At 39.4% G+C, this 20,170-nt stretch overlaps 1 protein-coding gene across 10 annotated transcripts in view; it reads left to right on the top strand.

The window, feature by feature from the left end:
• Ptk2 (protein tyrosine kinase 2) overlaps positions 1–20,170 on the top strand; it is a 207,465-nt gene that overhangs the window by 70,959 nt on the left and 116,336 nt on the right. For all 10 annotated transcript variants that reach the window (XM_057791700.1, XM_057791691.1, XM_057791699.1 and 7 more), the window contains 4 exons: positions 2,173–2,339; positions 8,954–9,041; positions 13,266–13,345; positions 13,555–13,617. In XM_057791700.1, the coding sequence (XP_057647683.1) occupies positions 2,173–2,339; positions 8,954–9,041; positions 13,266–13,345; positions 13,555–13,617 (398 nt within the window). The remainder of the gene's footprint in view (positions 1–2,172; positions 2,340–8,953; positions 9,042–13,265; positions 13,346–13,554; positions 13,618–20,170) is intronic.

Genomic DNA, 20,170 nt, shown 5'->3' with positions numbered 1-20,170 from the left:
CTATCTTCCTTATGAATCTATCTTAGACTCTTGCAGTCTGTTACTTTTGTTTGTTTCCTCTGATCCCATGTCTAATCCCTCTTGAATGTTCCATGCTTGTGTTGATCATGGCCTCCTACTCCATCCTGGGAGATCTGAAAGGGAACTAGCTGACCCATCCATCCACTTGAGTCTCAGCCTGCCATACACAGGTATTAGGACACAGAGTAGCACACACATCCTCACTATCCCTAACTGTTTTTTATGGTACCTGTTTAATTTTCCTTTCCTTTTCCTTTTTTCTTTCTTTTCTCTTTTCTCTTTTCTTTTTGCTTCTTCTCTTTTCTATAGAGAAGATTGAGGGCCTGGGAGATGGCCAATGAGTAACAGTGCAAGCTTGAGGAACTGGGTTAGAATCTCTATTTTTTTTATGTAAAAAGCTAGGCATAGCTGATGGTGTCTGTAACTCAAGTGCTAAGGGAGGAGAGAAGAGGCAAGAGAGATAGGCAAACCTCAGGAGCTCTCTTGCTGACCAACATAGCTAACACAGTGAGCTGTGGTTTATTGAGAAGCTTTGTCTTGAAGGAATAAGGGAGCAACAGAAGAAGATACCTAGTGCCCTTCTCTGGTCTCTGTATGCACACATGTGGCCTTGTTGAAGGAGGTGTGTCACTGGGGGTGGGCGTTGAGGTTTTAGAAGCCATGCTAAATAAGCCCAGAGTCTCTCTCTCTCAGCTAGCACTTTAGCATCTGTCTACATGCCACAGAGATGATAATGGACTTAACCTCTAAAACTGTAAGCAAGCCCTCAGTTAAATGCTTTCTTTTATAAGAATTCTCATGGTCTTGGTGTTTCTTCACAGCAATAGAATGGTGACTAAGACAGTTGAGAATATCTTTTATTATTAATAGCATTGGACCATAATAAAAAAAAATTCCTTAGTAAGTGTAAAACTTAAAATTTTTGTCTTTTATTGTAAGTTAAAGTGTTAAAGTACTAAATTAAAAAAAAATTTAAAACTGTGTGTGAGTGTTTTACCTCAGTATATGTTAGTATACCAGGTACTTGTAGTGCCTAAGGAGGTCAGAAGAAGGCATCAGTTTCCCTGAAACCTGAGTTACAGACAGTTGTGGGTTTTGCTGGGAACCAAATCTAGGTTCTCTGCAAGAGCAGCAAGTGCCCTTAATTGCTGAGCCATCTTGTTGGGTTCTAAAAACTGGAATTTTCTTTTGTTGATATTTTAATGGTTATGTTAGCTTCCTTTAAGAATTTTTTTCTTCACCACTGGAGAGGGTGGGCTGTACTTTTTATGTCCTATGCACAAAATACAGCATGTGACTCAATCTCATCCCCACATAGCTTACACATTTCCCATCATTAGGGGTATCTTTTTCCTGGGCTTCCCCATGATGGCGGGGCAGGGGAGAAGGTGATTCTAAAGCTTGCCTTCTCATAGCCCCAGGAAGAATTTCACCTCCCCTGTTGACACACTGGAAGAGAACTGTCTCCTGAACTCAGCATAGTAAGTGTTAAAAGCAGTAGGTTTGGAGGCCTATAAAACTGCCACATGCTAACATACGAAGCAGATCAAACTGATTATGACCAATTCATGGAATATTTCATAGTTTTTGTTGTTGTTGTTTAAAGAGAAGATTTTTTTTTTTTTTTTTTTTTTTTTTTTTTTTTTTTTTTGGTTTTTCGAGACAGGGTTTCTCTGTGGTTTTGGAGCCTGTCCTGGAACTAGCTCTTGTAGACCAGGCTGGTCTCGAACTCACAGAGATCCGCCTGCCTCTGCCTCCCGAGTGCTGGGATTAAAGGCGTGCGCCACCACCGCCCGGCTAAAGAGAAGATATTAATGCTATAGCCTGGTCTTTCAGAAGATCTTGGTTCAGAAAGTAGAACCTTAAAGGGCCTAGTTCCTGCTGACAATATTGAGGTGATATGAAGGTGGAGTTGCCGAAATGTCTTATATTTATATTGCATTGTTTGTCGGTAAAGAATTGGGAAGAAAATCTTTGGGTTTTTTTTCCCTTAAAGTTTTTCCTTATTCATAAAAATATTGCTGCTTGACAAACAACAATTCCTATATGGGGTTAAGTAACATTTTTTATGTGATGTGCTTATTAAGATTTCTCATAACTAACTAGACTTTTTTGATCTGTAACCATCATTTCTTTGGGGGTGTGTTCTAGGGCATCATTCAGAAGATAGTGGACAGTCACAAAGTCAAACACGTAGCCTGCTATGGATTTCGCCTCAGTCATCTGCGATCGGAGGAAGTTCACTGGCTGCATGTGGATATGGGAGTCTCCAGTGTGAGGGAGAAATACGAACTTGCTCACCCACCAGAGGAGTGGAAGTAAGATTCTAATCCACTGTGGTGTGACCGTGCTGGATTACTTTGTGTGTTAAAAATATGCACAAGAGGATGTCAGCTTTTATGCTGCTTGTAATCACTATTCCTGTGTAATGAAGATTGACTAGGAGTTACTACTAAACAGTGATCTCTTTAGAACACGTAGTTAAGCTTGTTTCTCTTTCCATTCCTTGTCTTCTATCACCATGGTCTTTGCTGATCACAGTTGTTCTCAGTGCTTTGATGCTTGCACTTCTACTGTAAGTGGTACTGCTGCTTTATGATCTAGTGTTGATGTCTCATAGAGGGCCTTGACTTGTCCAAGCGGAGAGCACAACTGATGGTCTCATCAGTGGGCTAATAGCATACTTAAGTCCGGTAATCTACACTCACCTGAAAAGAATGGTGCACATTTGTTCAGATATAGGAACAGTGGGAGTAAGCTCTTAGAGATTCTGCTCAAACAGGAATGAAACGGAAGTTATTTTGAGATGATTTAAAAGAACCTCCAATTATTTATCCTTTTCCTGGTTAATACTTGATAATTTTTATGAGTAAGTAAATCTTTTTAGTTGACAAATCTTAAATCTAAAATACTTAGTTTGAAGAGAAGTAAGTATATCTTTAAAAAGTGGGCTTCTTCCATGTTGTACCCTTAGGCATGCACTCAAGAAGGTCAATTCCTTCAACAAGGGCCTAGATCAGCAGAGGAAGCCAGCTCCTTTAGATGAAATACAAATTCATACAGGTTTGTGTCAGTTGTGTAGTTCTTCAGAGAATGCAGTTGTATTTTCAAATCTGTCAGATAACTGGAGTAAGCAAACTATTCCTGGAGAGTATAATTAGGTTGGTTTATATCAACTGATACGAAAAGAAGATTTAACTTCTAAACACTTAATCAGACAACTTAATGATTAAAAATTAAATATCTAAATGGCAAATGAAAATAACGTCAGGTTTTCACTTCCTGCAGTTATGGTACACTCTTCTTTTGCACAGACACTTAGGAGGAAACTTCATTTTCCTTGTTTATGCTCAGGGAATTTCACTCTTGAGCACCATCTTTTCTGTTTTTGTTCTTTTAAGCCAATTTATTTTACCTTATATCAAATAAAATAGAGTAGGGATTACTATTTGTTTTTTTTTTTTTTTTTTTTTTTTTTTTTTTTTTGATTTTTCGAGACAGGGTTTCTCCGTAGCTTTTGGTTCCTGTCCTGGAACTAGCTCTTGTAGACCAGGCTGGCTTCGAACTCACAGAGATCCGCCTGCCTCTGCCTAGGGATTACTATTTGTAAAACAGGATTTGATGTTTGAAAAATTAATAACCCATGAATGTAGAGTTGAATATTGCTGAAAACATTGCAGAGATGACCAGAGGAAGTATTCTTCATATGCATGAAGAATGTAAAGATGTTGTAACCCTTTCTGACCTCCCTTCCATGTGATGTATTTGTGTGATATGTGTGTGTGTGCATTCTCATGCTGTGCCTGTGCTCTCTATTAAATCTTCACATGTCCTTGTATTGGGCACAGAGAAACCAGTAAGCAAACTGCTGCAGTCATCTGTGTAAAAAGTCTAAAGGTGGTAAACAGAGAAGAACAGAGGTGGTGGGGTCACGTCAAAAGTCTTCAAGGCAGTGCTTCAGTTTCAATGTTTGAGTCGCTTCTGCCCAAAAATGTTCTGTGTAGCTTCGCTACATACAGGGCCAGCTCCAGAGGTTTTGCCTGCTTTGTAGTCTGGCTCCTGCTGTTGCTCTCCTCCTTCAGTTCTACTAACATTGGTCCCTCTCAAGTTTCAGCATCTACTCAACTCTAAGTGTAGCTTGGAAGTGTCTTCATCAGCCTAAATTGGGATTTGAGTCTTTTCTTCTTGTGGTGTCTTTGGTACTTGCTGAGTAAGCTAGCCTCCATCTTTCTGACCTCTTTGGTCCTGCATTCTCCTCTGCTTTTACCCTTTATGATTTTTTACTTGCCCCATTTGAGCCTCCAGCGTTCTTAGTGGCTTTTATAACACATCAAGTGTGTTGCCTGAGGGTGTGGCTGTGGAATATACTCTTCTGTTCAGTGCCAGTGGGTGTCTGTGTTTGTTCAGCTTTTTCCCTCTGGAACTGTCATACTCTCACTCTTGTTTTTTTCTCTGTTTATGCATGGGATAATATTGGTCTAGAGTAAAATAGATTTTAATGAAAATGGAGTAAGGTAATGTATTGATAGTGTCATTGTAAAGTAAGCAAGAGAGAAAATAATATGATAGTGTTGAAATAGCAACCAAACAATATTTATTACAGTAAGAATAATAATAATAATGTGTTGTTGCCATCTAAGTTTTGTTTGACTGTATTTCATAATTTTGATAGTATTTGTATTATTAATTAATATGGTTATTTGCTTGAATTTTCCCCATCAACCAGAGGACTATGTGCTTCTTCATTATTGTCTATTGACTTGTTCTCATTCATCATGAGAAGAGCAACTCATTCATCCATTCATAGACAGCTTCTCAGTGTGTAGTCCTGCCTGACCTGAAACTCACTATATAGACCAGACTAGCCTAGATTTTACAGAGATTTTCCCATTTATACCTGCCAAGTGTTGGGATTAAAAGCATGTACCACCACAACAAATGAGAAGAGTAAACATTTTTATGATGCTTTTTTACTCTTTTTTTTTTTTTTTTTTTAATTCTGTTCAGATGAGTCTTTGTCTGCTGTGGAATAGCGGTCTTGTTCCCTGTAAAGATTTATCACTTGTATTGGTTTTAATAAAACACTGATTGACCAGTAGCCAGGTAGGAAGTATAGGCAGGGTGATCAGACTAGGATGATTCTGGGAAGAGGAAAGGCTCATTCTACAGTCACCACCCAGATGCAGAGGAAGCAAGATGAAAATGCTGCACTGAGAAAAGGTACCAAGCCACGTGGCTAAACATAGATAAGAATCATGGGTTAATTTAAGTTGTAGTAGGTAGTTAGTAATAAGCCTGAGCTAATAGGTCAAGCAATTTATAATTAATATAAGCTTTCTGTGTTTTTGTTTGGGACTGAATGAATGTGGTACCAGGTGGGACAGAAACTTCATCTACATCACATTTGTCCTCCAGAGATTAATTGGTGTCTTCATCATTTGGAATGAATGTGTGTAGTTATGTGGTGAGACATGGTAGTATGTGCCTTTAATCCTGATACTTGAGAGGCTAAGGCAGAAGGATTGTCCTGAGTTTCTGACCAGCCTGGGCTCCCTAGTGAGTTTCTGGCTAACCAGGATTTCATAGCAAGACCCTCTATCAGAACAAACAAACAAGAAAAGATAATGGGAAGTGAATGTGTTATGGGTCCCTATATCCTGGCCTATCAGGATGTTTTTATTGCATGATACCAAGAAACCTGTCCTTGCAGACTAAATTTACCAGGTATCCCTGTTGGAATCATTAGACTGAGGTGGGCACATTCAGGTTTCTCCTGTTACCGTTTCTTCTATGTAATGAGGCACTGAGACCATGCAGTGAGTGTGGTTTCACTGCACTGTCATCCATCAGTCATAGCATATGTTAGTGATTTTGCCTTGTACTGATTGGTATGTTGACTTTTCATAGATGGGCATTTGTGCTTCCATCCTTCTCTGTTTTGTTTTTTTAATTGGATGTGTAAGAATCAGTTTGTCCACACCATGTTGCTTGTGAGGGTTATCTGTATTGTTTATTGAAGCTGTACTTTGTGCCAGTCTGTCTTAGTATCAGGGCTAATAGATCTTTTTAGTCCACTTTAGCTTTTTTGAAACAGCCTCCTGTTCCCAGTAGTTAGTTAACTTGTAGGCATCTTATGCTTACAATTCGTGTGAGCTCCAGGAAGCAAGATACCAGTGGCACTAATGAGAACAGATTGCTTTGAAGCAGTAACAAAGGATAACTCTATTGGGGGCATGTTATATTTAACTGGTTTTTGGAAGTCCATGGAGAAGCAACATAGCTAGCTCTTAGTGTGGTGACAGAAGTATAAAGAAAGAAGTGTAAAGAGGAGGTGAGGGGAAGCAGGATGTGGGTGTCAAGTGTCACAGGCTAAGGGCTATGGATTGGAATTAAATAAGATTGGAATTAAATTAGAGCACCTTGAGCAAAGAGTTTTTGTAAGATACACTCAGTGTAATGTGCTCAAATAAGACCAGAAGGGCAGCCTTGCCTTTCTACATCTACAAGCAAACTGGATTTAGTTCCTTTATGTGTGAAGTCATAGTGTCTCCCATTTTACTCTGCTCTTGGCTACACTTACATGTTTTTACTGAAGAGGAATCTACATTCTTAATTGCTTCCTAATACCTGTAGCTAATTTGCACATGAGTATGTAGTATGTGTGTGCGTACATACACACATGTGATAACAGGTAGATATTAACCTATCTATTTCTTACTGAGTTATGCACTTACCCTCTATTACTCTCACTTAGCTCCTTGGCCCATACTACCTCTTCATGGTGGGCCTAGTGAAGAGAAACTTTAACCCTCTGATATTATTTCTCTGCTCAGGACATGATAGTATCTTTTCTCCTTGAGAAAACCCTATAGTCAGGATTTGCAGGGGGGTGTGTGTCCCATCTTCTCTCTGGACTCTTGTTTCTGCTCAGATTTTGCTTCTATTCTAGCTGCAATTGTCTTCTCAAGTGACCTATAGCTCCCTTCCTCACTTCCTTCAGACCATAGTCAGGGGTCACTGCCTCAGAATGCCTCTGAGTGCCCTTTAGCACTTTCAACACCCATTTCCCCTGCACATAGATTTGTGTTGTTCCCTGGCTTGCACAAAGACATAGAGTTTTGATAGCTAGCACCCTGCCTCTCTTCAGTGCTTGTTGAGTAGTGATTAACATGATCTACCTTAGAGGCCGTTTATGGTGATGTGCCAATGGCTGTTCCAGAGTTGTGTTTACATGGCTCATTTATTTTTCCAGCATCCTGGTGAGAGTATTGAGTTTCATTAACATGATGGTTGACAGTGAGTTAGTGACATGACACAGGTCCACTGTAGGCAGTTTCTTTGATCAAGATCCCCTGTTCTTTTTTTTTTTTTTAATTTATTTAACTTTATTTTATGTGCATTTGGTATGAAGGTGTCAGATTCCCTGGAACTGGAGTTACAGGCAGCTGCTGGGAATTGAACCTGGGTCCTCTGGGAGAGCAGTCGGTTCTCTTAACCATTGAACCATCTCTCCAGCCCCCTACTCCCTGTTCTTATAAAAAGACAGCACCTGCGTAAAATACTGACAAGTTTCTAAGTTCCTAGTTGTTGCCTATAGCTGATAACTAAAGTCAGCATCAGAATGCTGCATCTAGAGATGGACCAGGCAGTGTTAATTGGGACCTGTTTCCTTAACTGTAGCTGACAGGACACTCACAGCGAAGAATCCTGTGGATTTGAAATTTGCTGAGCAAATACTTTCCTACGTGCAGAAAGCCAAGGACTATACCTCTTCACTCACATAACTGATAAGAAACAGAGCACATAAGTAGGTAGTTCCCAGTAAGTTCTCCCTTGAGAATTAATGACACCTGTGATGCTTCTGTAGACACTTTTCCCAGAGCGTATCTATCTTGAGTTACTGAATGCTATCTTGGGGCAGAAGTAAAGTAGAACCTAATTGTTTGCCAATTTTTCTGTTTTGAGAGGGTCTCACTGTGAAACCCAGGTTCCCTCCATTTATCTCACAGCTCTTCTGCTTCTGTCTTCCATGTACCCACCATACTTGCCTGGTTTTATAATAAAGTAGACCTGATGTATAGATAGTGAACTCATCTCAGAAGATATTATTAGCTGGGCAGTGGTGACACACGCCTTTAATCCAAGCACTCAGGAGGCAGAGGAAGGTAGATCTCTGTGAGTTCAAGGCCAGCCTGGCCTATAAAGTGAGTTCCAGGACAGCCAGAGCTGTTACACAGAGAAACCCTGTCTCGAAAAACAAAAACAAAACAGCAAAACAAGACACCATTACAAAACTATTAGAAATCAGCTGGTTGTGGTGGTACACACCTTTAATCCCAGCACTTTGCAGAGACAGATGTGTATCGTTGTGAGTTTGAGGCCAACATGGCCTACGTAGTGAGCTCCAGTCAGGTCTTAAAACAAACACACAACAAAAAAAGAAAAAAATAAAGAAAAATGAGTTTTTATAGTAGCATTGTTCGAGCAGTCAAAAAGTAGCAACAGTTCCCAAGGCCACAGTCAATTTTGAGGATAAATACTGTGTCATACCTTGGTGAAGTGCCCTCCAAAGAGGATGGAACTGCTGTTAGCTGCATACACTCTCATTTGCATGTAGCTGAACTGAAATACTACAAACACTACAACACACAGTATGCAGTCCCAGGTGTGAATTATCTGTGGGGGTACTTGAGGATGGGGCAAAGTGGGGGTACCTGACTTGTGGGCTCCAGGCCTTCTTTGACCTCGTGTTCTGCCTTATCACAGAGTGACTAAATTGTAGCAGCTGCTGCATGGATGCACAAGGTTTGTCCATTTAAACATTGTATGTGATCTTACTTTCAACATTATACTTCAGAGTTAATGAGTTATAGACTGTAAATTCAGAAAATGATTTATTTCTAATCATTGTATTTTGTGAATCATCTTTCAGATATGAATTGAGAATTCGTTACTTGCCAAAAGGTTTTCTAAACCAATTTACTGAAGATAAGCCGACATTAAATTTCTTCTATCAACAGGTATAAAAACACTTTCTTTCATATGTTTTGTTTCTTTGAATCATCTTTATTTTGCGTTTTATTTTAGAGTAATATTAAGCCTTGTAGTTGAGGTACTATAAATATAGAGTAGTCCAGTGTTAAAAGAGTGTTAGCTCATGAAAACTTACTTTTCTACACTTCTTGAATTTTTGTATGCTTGGGCATGTCTTCAAAGATGCTTGTTCTGTATGTGGGCAGTAACCCATGAGCAGTGTTCAGTCATTATGCTTGGATATCCAGTTTGTCATGTAGAAATCACGCTCTGTGAACTTGGATAATTTTTGGTGCCAAGTTTCATAATAAAGCAAAATGAGACTTCTCTTTAAGAAAGCCAAAGGCAATTACTTGTGGCCTGTCCTAGTTACTTTCCTTTTCCTGTGATAAGACATCATGACCAAGACAATAATTAGAAGAGAGAGTTTATTTGGGGCTCACAGTTTTAGAGGATGACTCAGTGACAGTCATAGTGAGGAGCATGGCAACAAGCAGGTATGCATGACTCTGGAGCAATAGCTGGAAGTTTATATCTTGATTCACAAGTGCAAGGCAGAGAGCTAACTGGGAATAGTATGGACTTTTGAAACTTCAAAGCCCACCCCTAGTGACATACCTCCTCCAACAAGACCACAACTCATAATCCTTTCCAGACAATTCCACAAACTGGGGGCCAAAAAGTCAAACATAATGAGTCTATGGAGACCATTCTAATTCACACTACAGCATTCTCACCTCCTGGCTCTCCCTAGCCTTATAGCCATATCAAAATCCAAAATGCATTTAGTTTAACTTCAAACGTTTGCATAGTCTTTCTATGTCAACACAGTGTAAAAGCTCAAAGTCTTCTGATACTTAAGGCAATCTCTTAATTTTGACCCCTGTAAACTCATACAGCAAATTACATACTTCTTGCATACCATTGACACAGAATATACATTACCATTCCAAAAGGGAGAAAAAGGGACATAGTGGTGAAATATTGGGCCAAAGCAAGATAGAGATTAGGCAGGGCAAACTCCAAAACCTGTAATGCCATGTCTGGAGGTTTGGATGGCTTTTCCATGTGCCTTCTGTTCATTCTGAACACTGACTGAAGACAGTGCCACGCTACTGAGGATCCAGCATTCCTACTTGCTAACTGCACAGCAGGTGTGAGCTTGTGCTCTGAGATGACACATCATCTCTGTTTCTAAGACCCTTCCTGTCTGTTGTCAATACTTGTCCGCAGTTCTCTTATTCACCCCCTCTTTTATCTTTAAAATTTTTTTAATTCATTAGTATACCTTTAGAAATTCCTGGAAACTATTTTGTTATGCTTGTATATGCTTTTATGATAACTCACCAAGTACTAACGCTTTAAAAGAAATAAAGGTGACAGGTGTTGCTGCAGTCACCCCCTTTCCTGTGTGGTTTACCACTGTCAGTAATCATCCAGAGTCTCCAGTTCATTGGAAAGTGCACAAGAAAATGAAAGTGTGATCAAAGCTTGAGTTTTGGAGATAAATCTACATTTTAAGCTCTATTTAAAATTTGTTTTTGAGACCCTTTGTAAATTGTCTTATGAGCTTTATATATAAAGCAGGACTAATAAAGACTGCCCTGAATAATTACAAGGACCAGAAGTGATTTATATAAAATACTAGCCCCAGGACTTGACTGTTAGTAGATGTTCCTTAAATAGTGAGTCTTCTATGATCATCTGTAACCTTCAGGCTTTCTCCGAGGCAGTAAAATGGAATTGTGAGGATGCCGGTATTCAGACTGAATGAACATCGTAGTAAATTAACTCAATGTGAGAATGGATAGTTGTGTGTGTGTGTGTGTATACTATCTCAAGTATGGTACAGTCTGCATCATTTAATAATGGAGATATAGTCTTAGAAAGTCATATTTGGGCAATTTTGTCATTGTGCAATTATCACAAAGTACTTACACAACTGAGATGGATATATCACCATGTGGGTCTTAAGGAACAAACATTGTTTTTGTGGTCATTTTATTGACTGGAATGTCATTGTATGATACATGACTCTATATGTAAGTATATTGAAGTGTTTGATCAACCTGGTTTATTTCCGAAATGAAAGCAATTCTGATGGGATTAATAATAGAGTTATAGTTTTAAAATGATTCATTAGGGAAATAAACAGTGAAGGTGAGAAACCCTGAGTCTTATAGCACAACCTCAGGATGTGACTGTGTTCAGTGGCTGCAGAGAACACTGGAACAGAGGTCAGGCAGTGCTGTGTGACATGTGGTGCCAGTAGAGGGACATTGCACAAAGTCTGTTCAGCTATTCGAAGGATACATGAGTGTTTTCAGGCCACAAATGGTTTCAGGCTGTGAATTAACTGTCTGAATTTTGAAGTAAAGCTCTCATATGTGAGGATGTTTCCCCTGAAGATTGTTACCATTATCTTTCTCTCTCTTTTCCTTTTTTCAACTAAATATACATTTGGCTTTAATGAGTGACTTAGGATACTTGATTGATTTTCCTGTCTGTGAATAGTGCTTAGAAATTGCTGTATTTGCCGGGCGGTGGTGGCGCACGCCTTTAATCCCAGCACTTGGGAGGCAGAGGCAGGCGGATCTCTGTGAGTTTGAGACCAGCCTGGTCTACAAGAGCTAGTTCCAAGACAGGCTCCAAAAACCACAGAGAAACCCTGTCTCAAAAAACCAAAAAAACAAAACAAAACAAAACAAAACAAAAAAACAAAAAAGAAATTGCTGTATTTGATCCTTTGGACATTTGGATAATGTTCTGTTTATCATCATTATGGCATTGAAGGTCTGCAGTAGTGCCTCTGAAACCTGCCTTGGGTGTTTGAAAGCCACTGAGCTGTCTTTTGGCTTCCTCCCTTTATGAAAGTCAAAAGTCTCTATGAGAGTTATGAATTTAAATGCCGCTTATACTGCATTATTTCAGCTTGGAGAAAGAGTATTTGGGCTCAATACAGGTTGGTTTTCCCAAGCAATTAAAGTAGACAAACAGTGGGAGACATGGGACTTGGAGATTTTGCAAGGAAAGATCAGTCATGGCTGTGTGATGAATGGAATCAAAGTCCTTGAACTAAAGGATGGTAGACTGAGAGGTAATAGTTGAAAATGTTGGGAAGTTTTTTTGGGTAATAGTCAATGTAGTTTTTCTGTGGAGAGCCTGAGAGTGACTATTTTAGGCTTTGAAGACCAAGAAACAAAATTGAAGACAATAAAAAAAGTAGGTGTATAGCAAGAAAAGAAACCAGTATTTGTGTTGTTGTTACTCATAATGTAGTTCATTATAGATTTTGGTAATACGGATGTGTTGTGAGGGAGGGCAGACCACGTTCCATTCTAGGTTCAGAGTACACGACCCTGTCTTCAAAATCAACTGCAGATTTTGGTCTCTTAATACAAATCTGTGAGGAGATTGTGTGCATTTCAGCTTTGAAAATGTCTTCATGCTGACAGGTATTTGTGGTGTGATTCATGAGTACTTTGTAGACTCATTGTGGAATGGCAGGATTGTGTCACTACAACTGGCTCTATCTGTGTTTGAGTGTGTTTATTGGCAGAGGTGTCTCCGTGTTCCTTTATGTTAGACTCAGGTGTGGTGCTTTGCAAATTAATAACAGAGTGGACAGTTTGATGTGAACTTCGAGGTTAAACATTGGGTTTTGAAGTGATCCTTGCTCTGAGGCCCCCAAATGCTTTGAAAATTAGGGTTATTGCTCAGAGAAAAATTAAAAATTGTGCAGCAGTTTAGAAGAAATTCAGCTCTTGGGTGCTCGTTTCTGCTTTGAGCTGAACAGGAAGAGTATGAAGCAGCAGAACATTGTTGTGGTGTAGTGTGTCAGTTGTTTAAAGCCACACACAGGTAAGCAGTCTTAAATCACACAAACCTGCCTTGGTAAAAGGCTCAGTGGGTAAAGATGCTTGCCATATAAGCCTGGTATCCTGAGTTCAGTTCCTGGAGCCCATGCAAAGGTAGAGGAAGACAGCTAGCTCCAAAGTTTTCCTCTGACTAGCACACTTGTACCATAGAACATGCATGTTGCATGCACATAAAAGACTTAGGTCTTTAGTTATTTGGGGTATTACTTATTTTATATCCGGAATTCAGCATAATTATTGACGGAATATGGACAATTATGTGAAAACCATTCAGCAAATATTTAGGGATTGATCACATTGCAAACATTCCTGTTTCCCATTCCTTTATTTCAGGTGAAGAGTGACTACATGCTAGAGATAGCTGATCAAGTAGACCAAGAAATAGCTTTGAAGTTGGGTTGTCTGGAAATTAGGTAGGTGGTAACACTACATTGATTCTGCATTTTGTTTTATTTTCTAGGTACTTTCCTCTTTATAAAATTACCAGTAGAATCATAATTAAATTGAGAGAGGATTCCATATTACTTAACTATTATTTGGATCTTTCTCAATTGTTTACTATTCAACAACCTAAAAATTCCTTATATACACATGTCAGCTTATGTGTTCCCTGGTTTTTCAGGAGATCCTACTGGGAGATGCGGGGCAACGCCCTAGAGAAGAAGTCTAACTATGAAGTGTTAGAGTAAGTACTGCACTCCTGAGCTGTCCGTTCAGACTCTGAATGTACCCTCCTAGCTCATCTCGATTTAGAAATTGCCTGAAATGATGGGCTTCTCCGTCTTTATTGAATGAGAAAGGGCTTTTAAGAAAAAAATTCTGATGACCTTAGTTCTATTCACAAACAATTAAATGTATTGATAAATGTCTTAAGGCTAATAATGTATATGCCCTAGCAGAACACACACACACATACACACACACATATGCATACATAGATGTATTTGTTTTTTTAAAGGGTATACAATAATTTCACTGAAAGTAAAAATTGCCCATGAAGCCTGGCAGTGGTGGCACATGCCTTTATTCCCAATACTTTGGAGGCAGAGGCAGGCAGATCACTGTGCACTCAAGGCTAGCCTAGTCTACAAGTAGAATTCCAGAGCAGCCAGAGCTGTTACACAGAGAAACCCTGTCTCGAACTTCCCTCTCCACCCCCAAAAAATGAATTGCCAATAAGTTGGTTATTAATTATTCACTTTCTCTGCAGTTAATTAAGGATTCTTTTTTAATAGATGGAGAAGTGATAGTTATTTGTTACTCATGTATTTAAAAATGTAGAATATAAAAAAATAAAAGTATAAAATAAATTTTATATAAATTTTTGTATAAAATATAAAAAATTTTGGGGATGTTATTTGTATGTTTGTATATTGTATTTGGTTGTTTTAAATATATGTCAGAGATACTGAAGTTTGAGTCTTGATAGAAATTATATACTATATCTTATTGATAATTAATTCAGCAAGACAGTTGATAGTTATTGTATCTGAGTGAAGCTCCATTTTACTATCATTTATCACTATTGTTTCCATCTGTATTTGACTGAAGTTTTTTGTGGTCTTTTGTGAGATGTGCTAAAATTATACCAAAGGTCACCCGGAGCTCTGCTGTTGTAATGAAGACTGTGATGATTTTAAATTTTATTTAGACTTTCTAGGTTAGAACAGTACTTTCATAGCATTAGCGTTTAATTCCCTCATCTTGAAAGCAGGCGCTTGCAATGCAGATTTGACCACAGAAAAAGAAAAGTAGAAGTATTTTGCAAAGCAGTCACAGTTAATAGTAGATACAACAGGGTAGTTTGGGCTATTGGTAACCCTTCTCAGGTTCAAGCTGTCCGTCATGTTTTCAAAGTGCCCGAAACTCATGCATGCAGCTTCCACTTTCTGAGCTTAAGACGTCTTTGATTAGGTTCATGATAGTGTATGCATAGCAGACAGTAAATGTGTTTATGTCTCATGCATTGCATTCACTAACTGAGGAGTACCAAGGAAGTCATTTTCAGGAGAATTTTTACTGTCCTTCATTGGATAGTTTGGGCTAGCGTTCTCTGTAATATACAGTGGTGGTCATGCTGGTGTCTCCCTGTTGGTATCAGCAGGAAATTGGAAGTCATGATCCCAGCACTGACTGTTAGTTGACTGTCATCATCTCTGTGCAGAGGAGAGGTGATCAGCCAGCATAAAACCAAACTGTGTAGAGCTCTTTCAAATAGCACTAGCAAAAATGAGTAACAGAGTGTAGGGCTCATCAGTTGAGTTAATTTGGAGCACAAGAAAATTTAAATTACATTGTCATATGGTGAAAAAAAAAAAACCAATCCTTTATATCCCAGGTTATATCCCAGGACTTTTCATAACACCTTCTCAGTCTTAATAGAACTTAATTCTTTCAAAGTGGATGTTGTATGTCTTGTTTCTAATGTAAATGAAATGAGGTTAGATGTGAACCCTGCCATTCATCCAACTTTATGCTGAAAGTGTCTTTCTTGGGCATCCTTTCTGAAGTTCATATCCACTCTTGAGTGTATACATACACCTGTCCTTTTCTTAAACTTGTTCCTCTCTTCCTCCTTTTCTTGCTTTTATCCCCTCTTCCTTCTTGACCTATCCCTTAATTAACCTATACTAATCTATATAAAAATTACGACTTTTATAAACTCTGTGTTGCCAAGTGGAAATGTGTTAGTGCAGGACTCATCAGGCTGGTAATGTTGTTTTCCATCTGATCACACACTAGTTCTGATCAGTAACATATAATGCCTATCAAGGTATTTGGCTATTCATTATTTTCTATAGGACAGCAAACATCTGCAACAATAGTTTGTTTTATATACATTACTTTGATTGCTGGTGAAATTAAATACTTCCCATTTGTATCCATTTATATTCCTCTTGCTTGGTGAACATGTCTTGCTTTCTTTTGGGGTGATCTGGGTCTTGTTTGTAGTTTGGACTGACCTTCTATACTCTATCCTTTTGCCTAGCCTCTCAAGTTCTGGGAGTACAGGTGTGTGCTCCCATGCTTCGCTGGCATTTCTAATACATCGGTGTTTTTCTTTATTAATCTTGACGTCTTTGCAACTTTAGCTTCATGTCTGTGGTGTCATTTATGCATGTCCCCTGCCACCTTTGTGTATGTGACATTCATCATACAGATGCTTGCCTTTTTTTTTTTTTTTTAAGTTTGAGACAGGGTTGCTTTGTAGCCCTGACTGTCCTGAATCTTACTAAACCAGTTGGCTTTTCCTGCTTGTGCCTCCATTGCTGTGCTTGTGTTTCTTAATCTAGTAGTCTGTTGTTTTGTGTAGTTTTTTTCCCCCTCTCATCTTGGGACCTCTCTCCTGTTGTGGTTTTTGTGGCAAGGGATGGGAAAGAGGTAGACTTGCTTTCTTGTTTGTTTTTTAAGAGGTTCAGTCACATAAGAATGTTCAATGTAGAGGCTAGAAAGACAGCTCAGCTGTTAAACTTTTCCTCTTCCAGAGGACTTAAGTTCGATTTCCAGTATCCATGTGGTAGAGGGCCTCACATCTACTTAATAACTCCAGTGCATCTGACACCCTCTTCTGGCTTCCATGAGCACAAACTTACATGTGGCACACACTCAGACAGATACCCACACAGATGTACATACATACACACACACACACACACACACACTTAAATAAAAAAAATAAATCTTTAAAGAAAATATTGTTAAATGTTCGTTTTAAAACCTTTGTAAATTGGGACTGAAGAGATGGCATGGTGGTTAAAAGCACTTGTTGCTCTTCAGAGGGCCCTGGTTTGATTCCCAGCACTCACATAGTAGTTCACAATCATCTGTAACTCCAGTACTAAGGGATCTGACACCTTCTTCTGGTCTTCAAGGGTATCAGACACACACATGATGCACAGGAATACATGCACGCAAAACACCTGTACACGTAAAATTTAAAAGAACATTCTTAAAGAAAAATTAAATTAGCAAATTGAGTTCTGTTCCTGCCTTTTCAATGTTTGTGTTTGCTTACTTTGTATTTATGTTTAGTTTTTTGAATAAAGGTCTTACTATATAGCCCAGACTGGCCCATGTTCCTCTTGCCTCCGTCTCATGAGTTACAGGTTACAGACATATGTACCAGGTTTGTCTGTTTTTTAAAATTAACTTATTTTTTAAAGGTTCCCTGTTATCCTAGTGGTATATGGTCTGAGAAGTGCCCTTGATGTGATGAATGTGTCTTAATAGATGAGTTAAGACCACTCCTACCATCATATTTTGTTATCTAAATGCATGAAATACATGACAGAGTGGAGAGAATTTTACAGTGCTTGCAGCCTCAGACCCACTCTCTCTCCCTGTCCCCTCTCTTGGAGATGCAGTCTCTTCCCCACCCCTCTCTCTCTCTCCCCCTTTTCCCCCTTTCCTTCCCCTCCATAACACCAAATAAATGTCCAATTCCATTCTGTATTGTGTACCTGTCTCTGTCTCCCACCCATGGCCTATCCATTTGTCACCGACAGGGACCAGCCACCTTCCCTGCTGCATGGTCTCTGGGACTGGCTGCTTTCGGGTCCCCAGCAGTCCCGGAGACTTGAAGTATCTGTGCTTCCCACCTGCCGCCTGCCCACAGCACTTGCTGGGGACCAGACCAGCCACCTTCATTTGCGGACCTGCTGCATAGTGTCAACCCCGCTGCCGGGGACCCGCGGCAAAACCATTTCAATGTGTCTCCACCCAGTCTCCACTTAACATGTTATAGTTGCTTCTTGTCATCGGCTTTTATTAGTTTTTAAATCTGGATTTAAAAGTTTGTTTTTGACCGGGGATCTATTTCAGAGCCCAATAATCTCCAAGGCACAGTACTTACTGCACACATATACATGTGCATGTGTGTGTTTATTTTCTCTTCTTCTCCTTCTCCTTCCTCTTCCTCCTCCTCCTCCTCTTCCTCCTTCTTCCTTTTTTTTTTTTTTTTTTTTTTTTTTGGTTTTTTGAGACAGGGTTTCTCTGTGGTTTTGGAGCCTGTCCTGGAACTAGCTCTTGTAGACCAGGCTGGCCTCGAACTCACAGAGATCAGCCTGCCTCTGCCTCTCAAGTGCTGGGATTAAAGGCATGCGCCACCACCGCCCGGCTTGCTCGCTCTTTCTTTCTTTCTTTCTTTCTTTCTTTCTTTCTTTCTTTCTTTCTTTCTTTCTTTCTTTCTTTCTTTCTTTCTTCTGTTTTTGTCGTTGTTTTTTGTTTGTTTGTTTTTGTTTTTCAAGATAGGGTTTCTCTGTGGCTTTGAGACCTGTGCTGGAACTAGAACTAGCTCTTGCAGACCAGACTCCTTGAAGTCAGAGATCTGCCTCTCTGCCTTCTGAGTGCTGGGATTAAAGGTATGTGCCGCCACCACCCATCTTGTTTTTTGTTTTTTGAGACAGGGTTTTTCTGTAGCTTTGGAGCCTGTACTGGAACTAGCTCCTGTAGACCAGACTGGCCTTGAACTCACAGAGATCTGCCTGCCTCTACCTCCCAAGTGTGCCACCATTGCCTGGCCTCTACTCAGCCTTCTTACCTGCATGTACTACATATTGTATCTTTACAGAACATTAAAAGAAGCACAGTAAAACACACAACTGCCATAATGGCCTTGTTGGTTTATTGTCATGGGTCTGAATGTTTGATTTATGTTTGAAGGCTCTCTGTTGAGTCATATAGACATAATGTGTAAATCTTCTTGTTAAATTCTATTTAGTGATCTCTCTAATACTTAAGTTTTGATTTTTGTCTTGGTCTATTTTATCGTCTTTTTAGATTTTAAAGGAAGTTTATGTACATGAATGCTTTCGCTTTATGGATGTTTGTATACCATATGCATACTTGGTGCCTGAGGAAATCAAAAGAAGGTGTCAGATCCTTTGAAGCAGCAGTTACAGATGGTTGTGAGCCTTCCCACTGCAAGTCCAGGCTCTGTGGTGCTAGCTTGTCCTTCATTCTCAGTAACCTCTATGTCCATATGTGCATGTTCAGTTTTATTTCCTTACCGCCCCCTTTTTTGGCATAGCTCTCTTAGGTTTTATACTTAGTGCTGATCTTATCATGCTGGGGTTGTTTAAGTCTTCTGCTACTCTTCACTTCCACTTAGGCCCCCAATTAATCCTAGACGGTGAGTGTGACTGCAGGGGCTTTAGTTCTGAAAACTACAGACTGTGTTGGTGACTTCTGAGGAGGGTCAGGGATGGCACCACTTCTGCCTCCCTCTGTTCCCATCTCAGTGTCGCAATATCAGGCTTATTCATCTCAATACACATAGTTTCAACTATGAATCTCAGGAAACATTCCCATGGGGCTTTATATAATATAGTCAGGATATCCTACAGATGTGCACTTTGTATCAGTTCTACAACCATACCATCTTTACAGTATCTCAATCTGTAGATATTATTCATTACTCGTGTGTGTATCCCTATGTGTGTGTTGTGTTCATGCGTGCATGTGCACACATACCTGCCTGTTTGTATGTTTAAGTCAGGGTTTCACTTACAGAGTTCAGACTGACCTTGAACTTGGGACCTTCCTCCTTCAGCTTTGAAGAAGCCATGGAAGATTATAGACATGTTCCACCATTTGTGTTTATTTTAATTTGTTTATTTGTTAATTTTGGGTTTTGAGCTAGTTCCAAGCTGATGTTGGACTTTGTGTGTAGCCTAGAATGACCTTGTTCCCGTACATTTTTCTGGTTCTGGTTTTACAAGGTCCTTGTGCCTTTCCGTAGAAGTTATATGTAGTTTTTGGCGGCAAAATTATTTCTGTTGTCTTGGAATTCCCCCCCCCCAATTTCTTGAAAGTTAGATTTATTGTTAATATATCTATATTAGTAGTTAATTTTCTCATTGTTTCACAAAAATTTACAAACACCTCATTTAGTTCTTATCGTCTGTTGTATATATGTGTTACAAAGACTGGTCTGTGCCCTAGGAATGGTGTTGGCTAAGGGGATACTTGTGACTCCTGTTTGCCATGCCTGGCTTGCACAGTACCCAGAAATCGACTTCCCTTCTATCCAGGGTGGGCTCATCATTGCTTTCTCTTACTTTTTTTGCTGGTTGGTACCTTAGAACGATTTACAATTTATATACCTTTACAGCACACACACACACACACACACACACACACACACACACACACACGACCTGCAAATTTGGAATATTACCTGTTAATTACCAGCTTCAATATCCTCGCTTTCTTTTTTCCATAAGAAAAGTCATTAAAAT

Source organism: Chionomys nivalis, chromosome 17 (genome assembly GCF_950005125.1).
Source record: "Chionomys nivalis chromosome 17, mChiNiv1.1, whole genome shotgun sequence".
Classification (NCBI taxonomy): Eukaryota; Metazoa; Chordata; class Mammalia; order Rodentia; family Cricetidae; genus Chionomys; species Chionomys nivalis.
The sequence above is the reverse complement of the archived record's forward strand: the minus strand, read 5'-3'. Positions and strand labels throughout refer to the sequence as shown.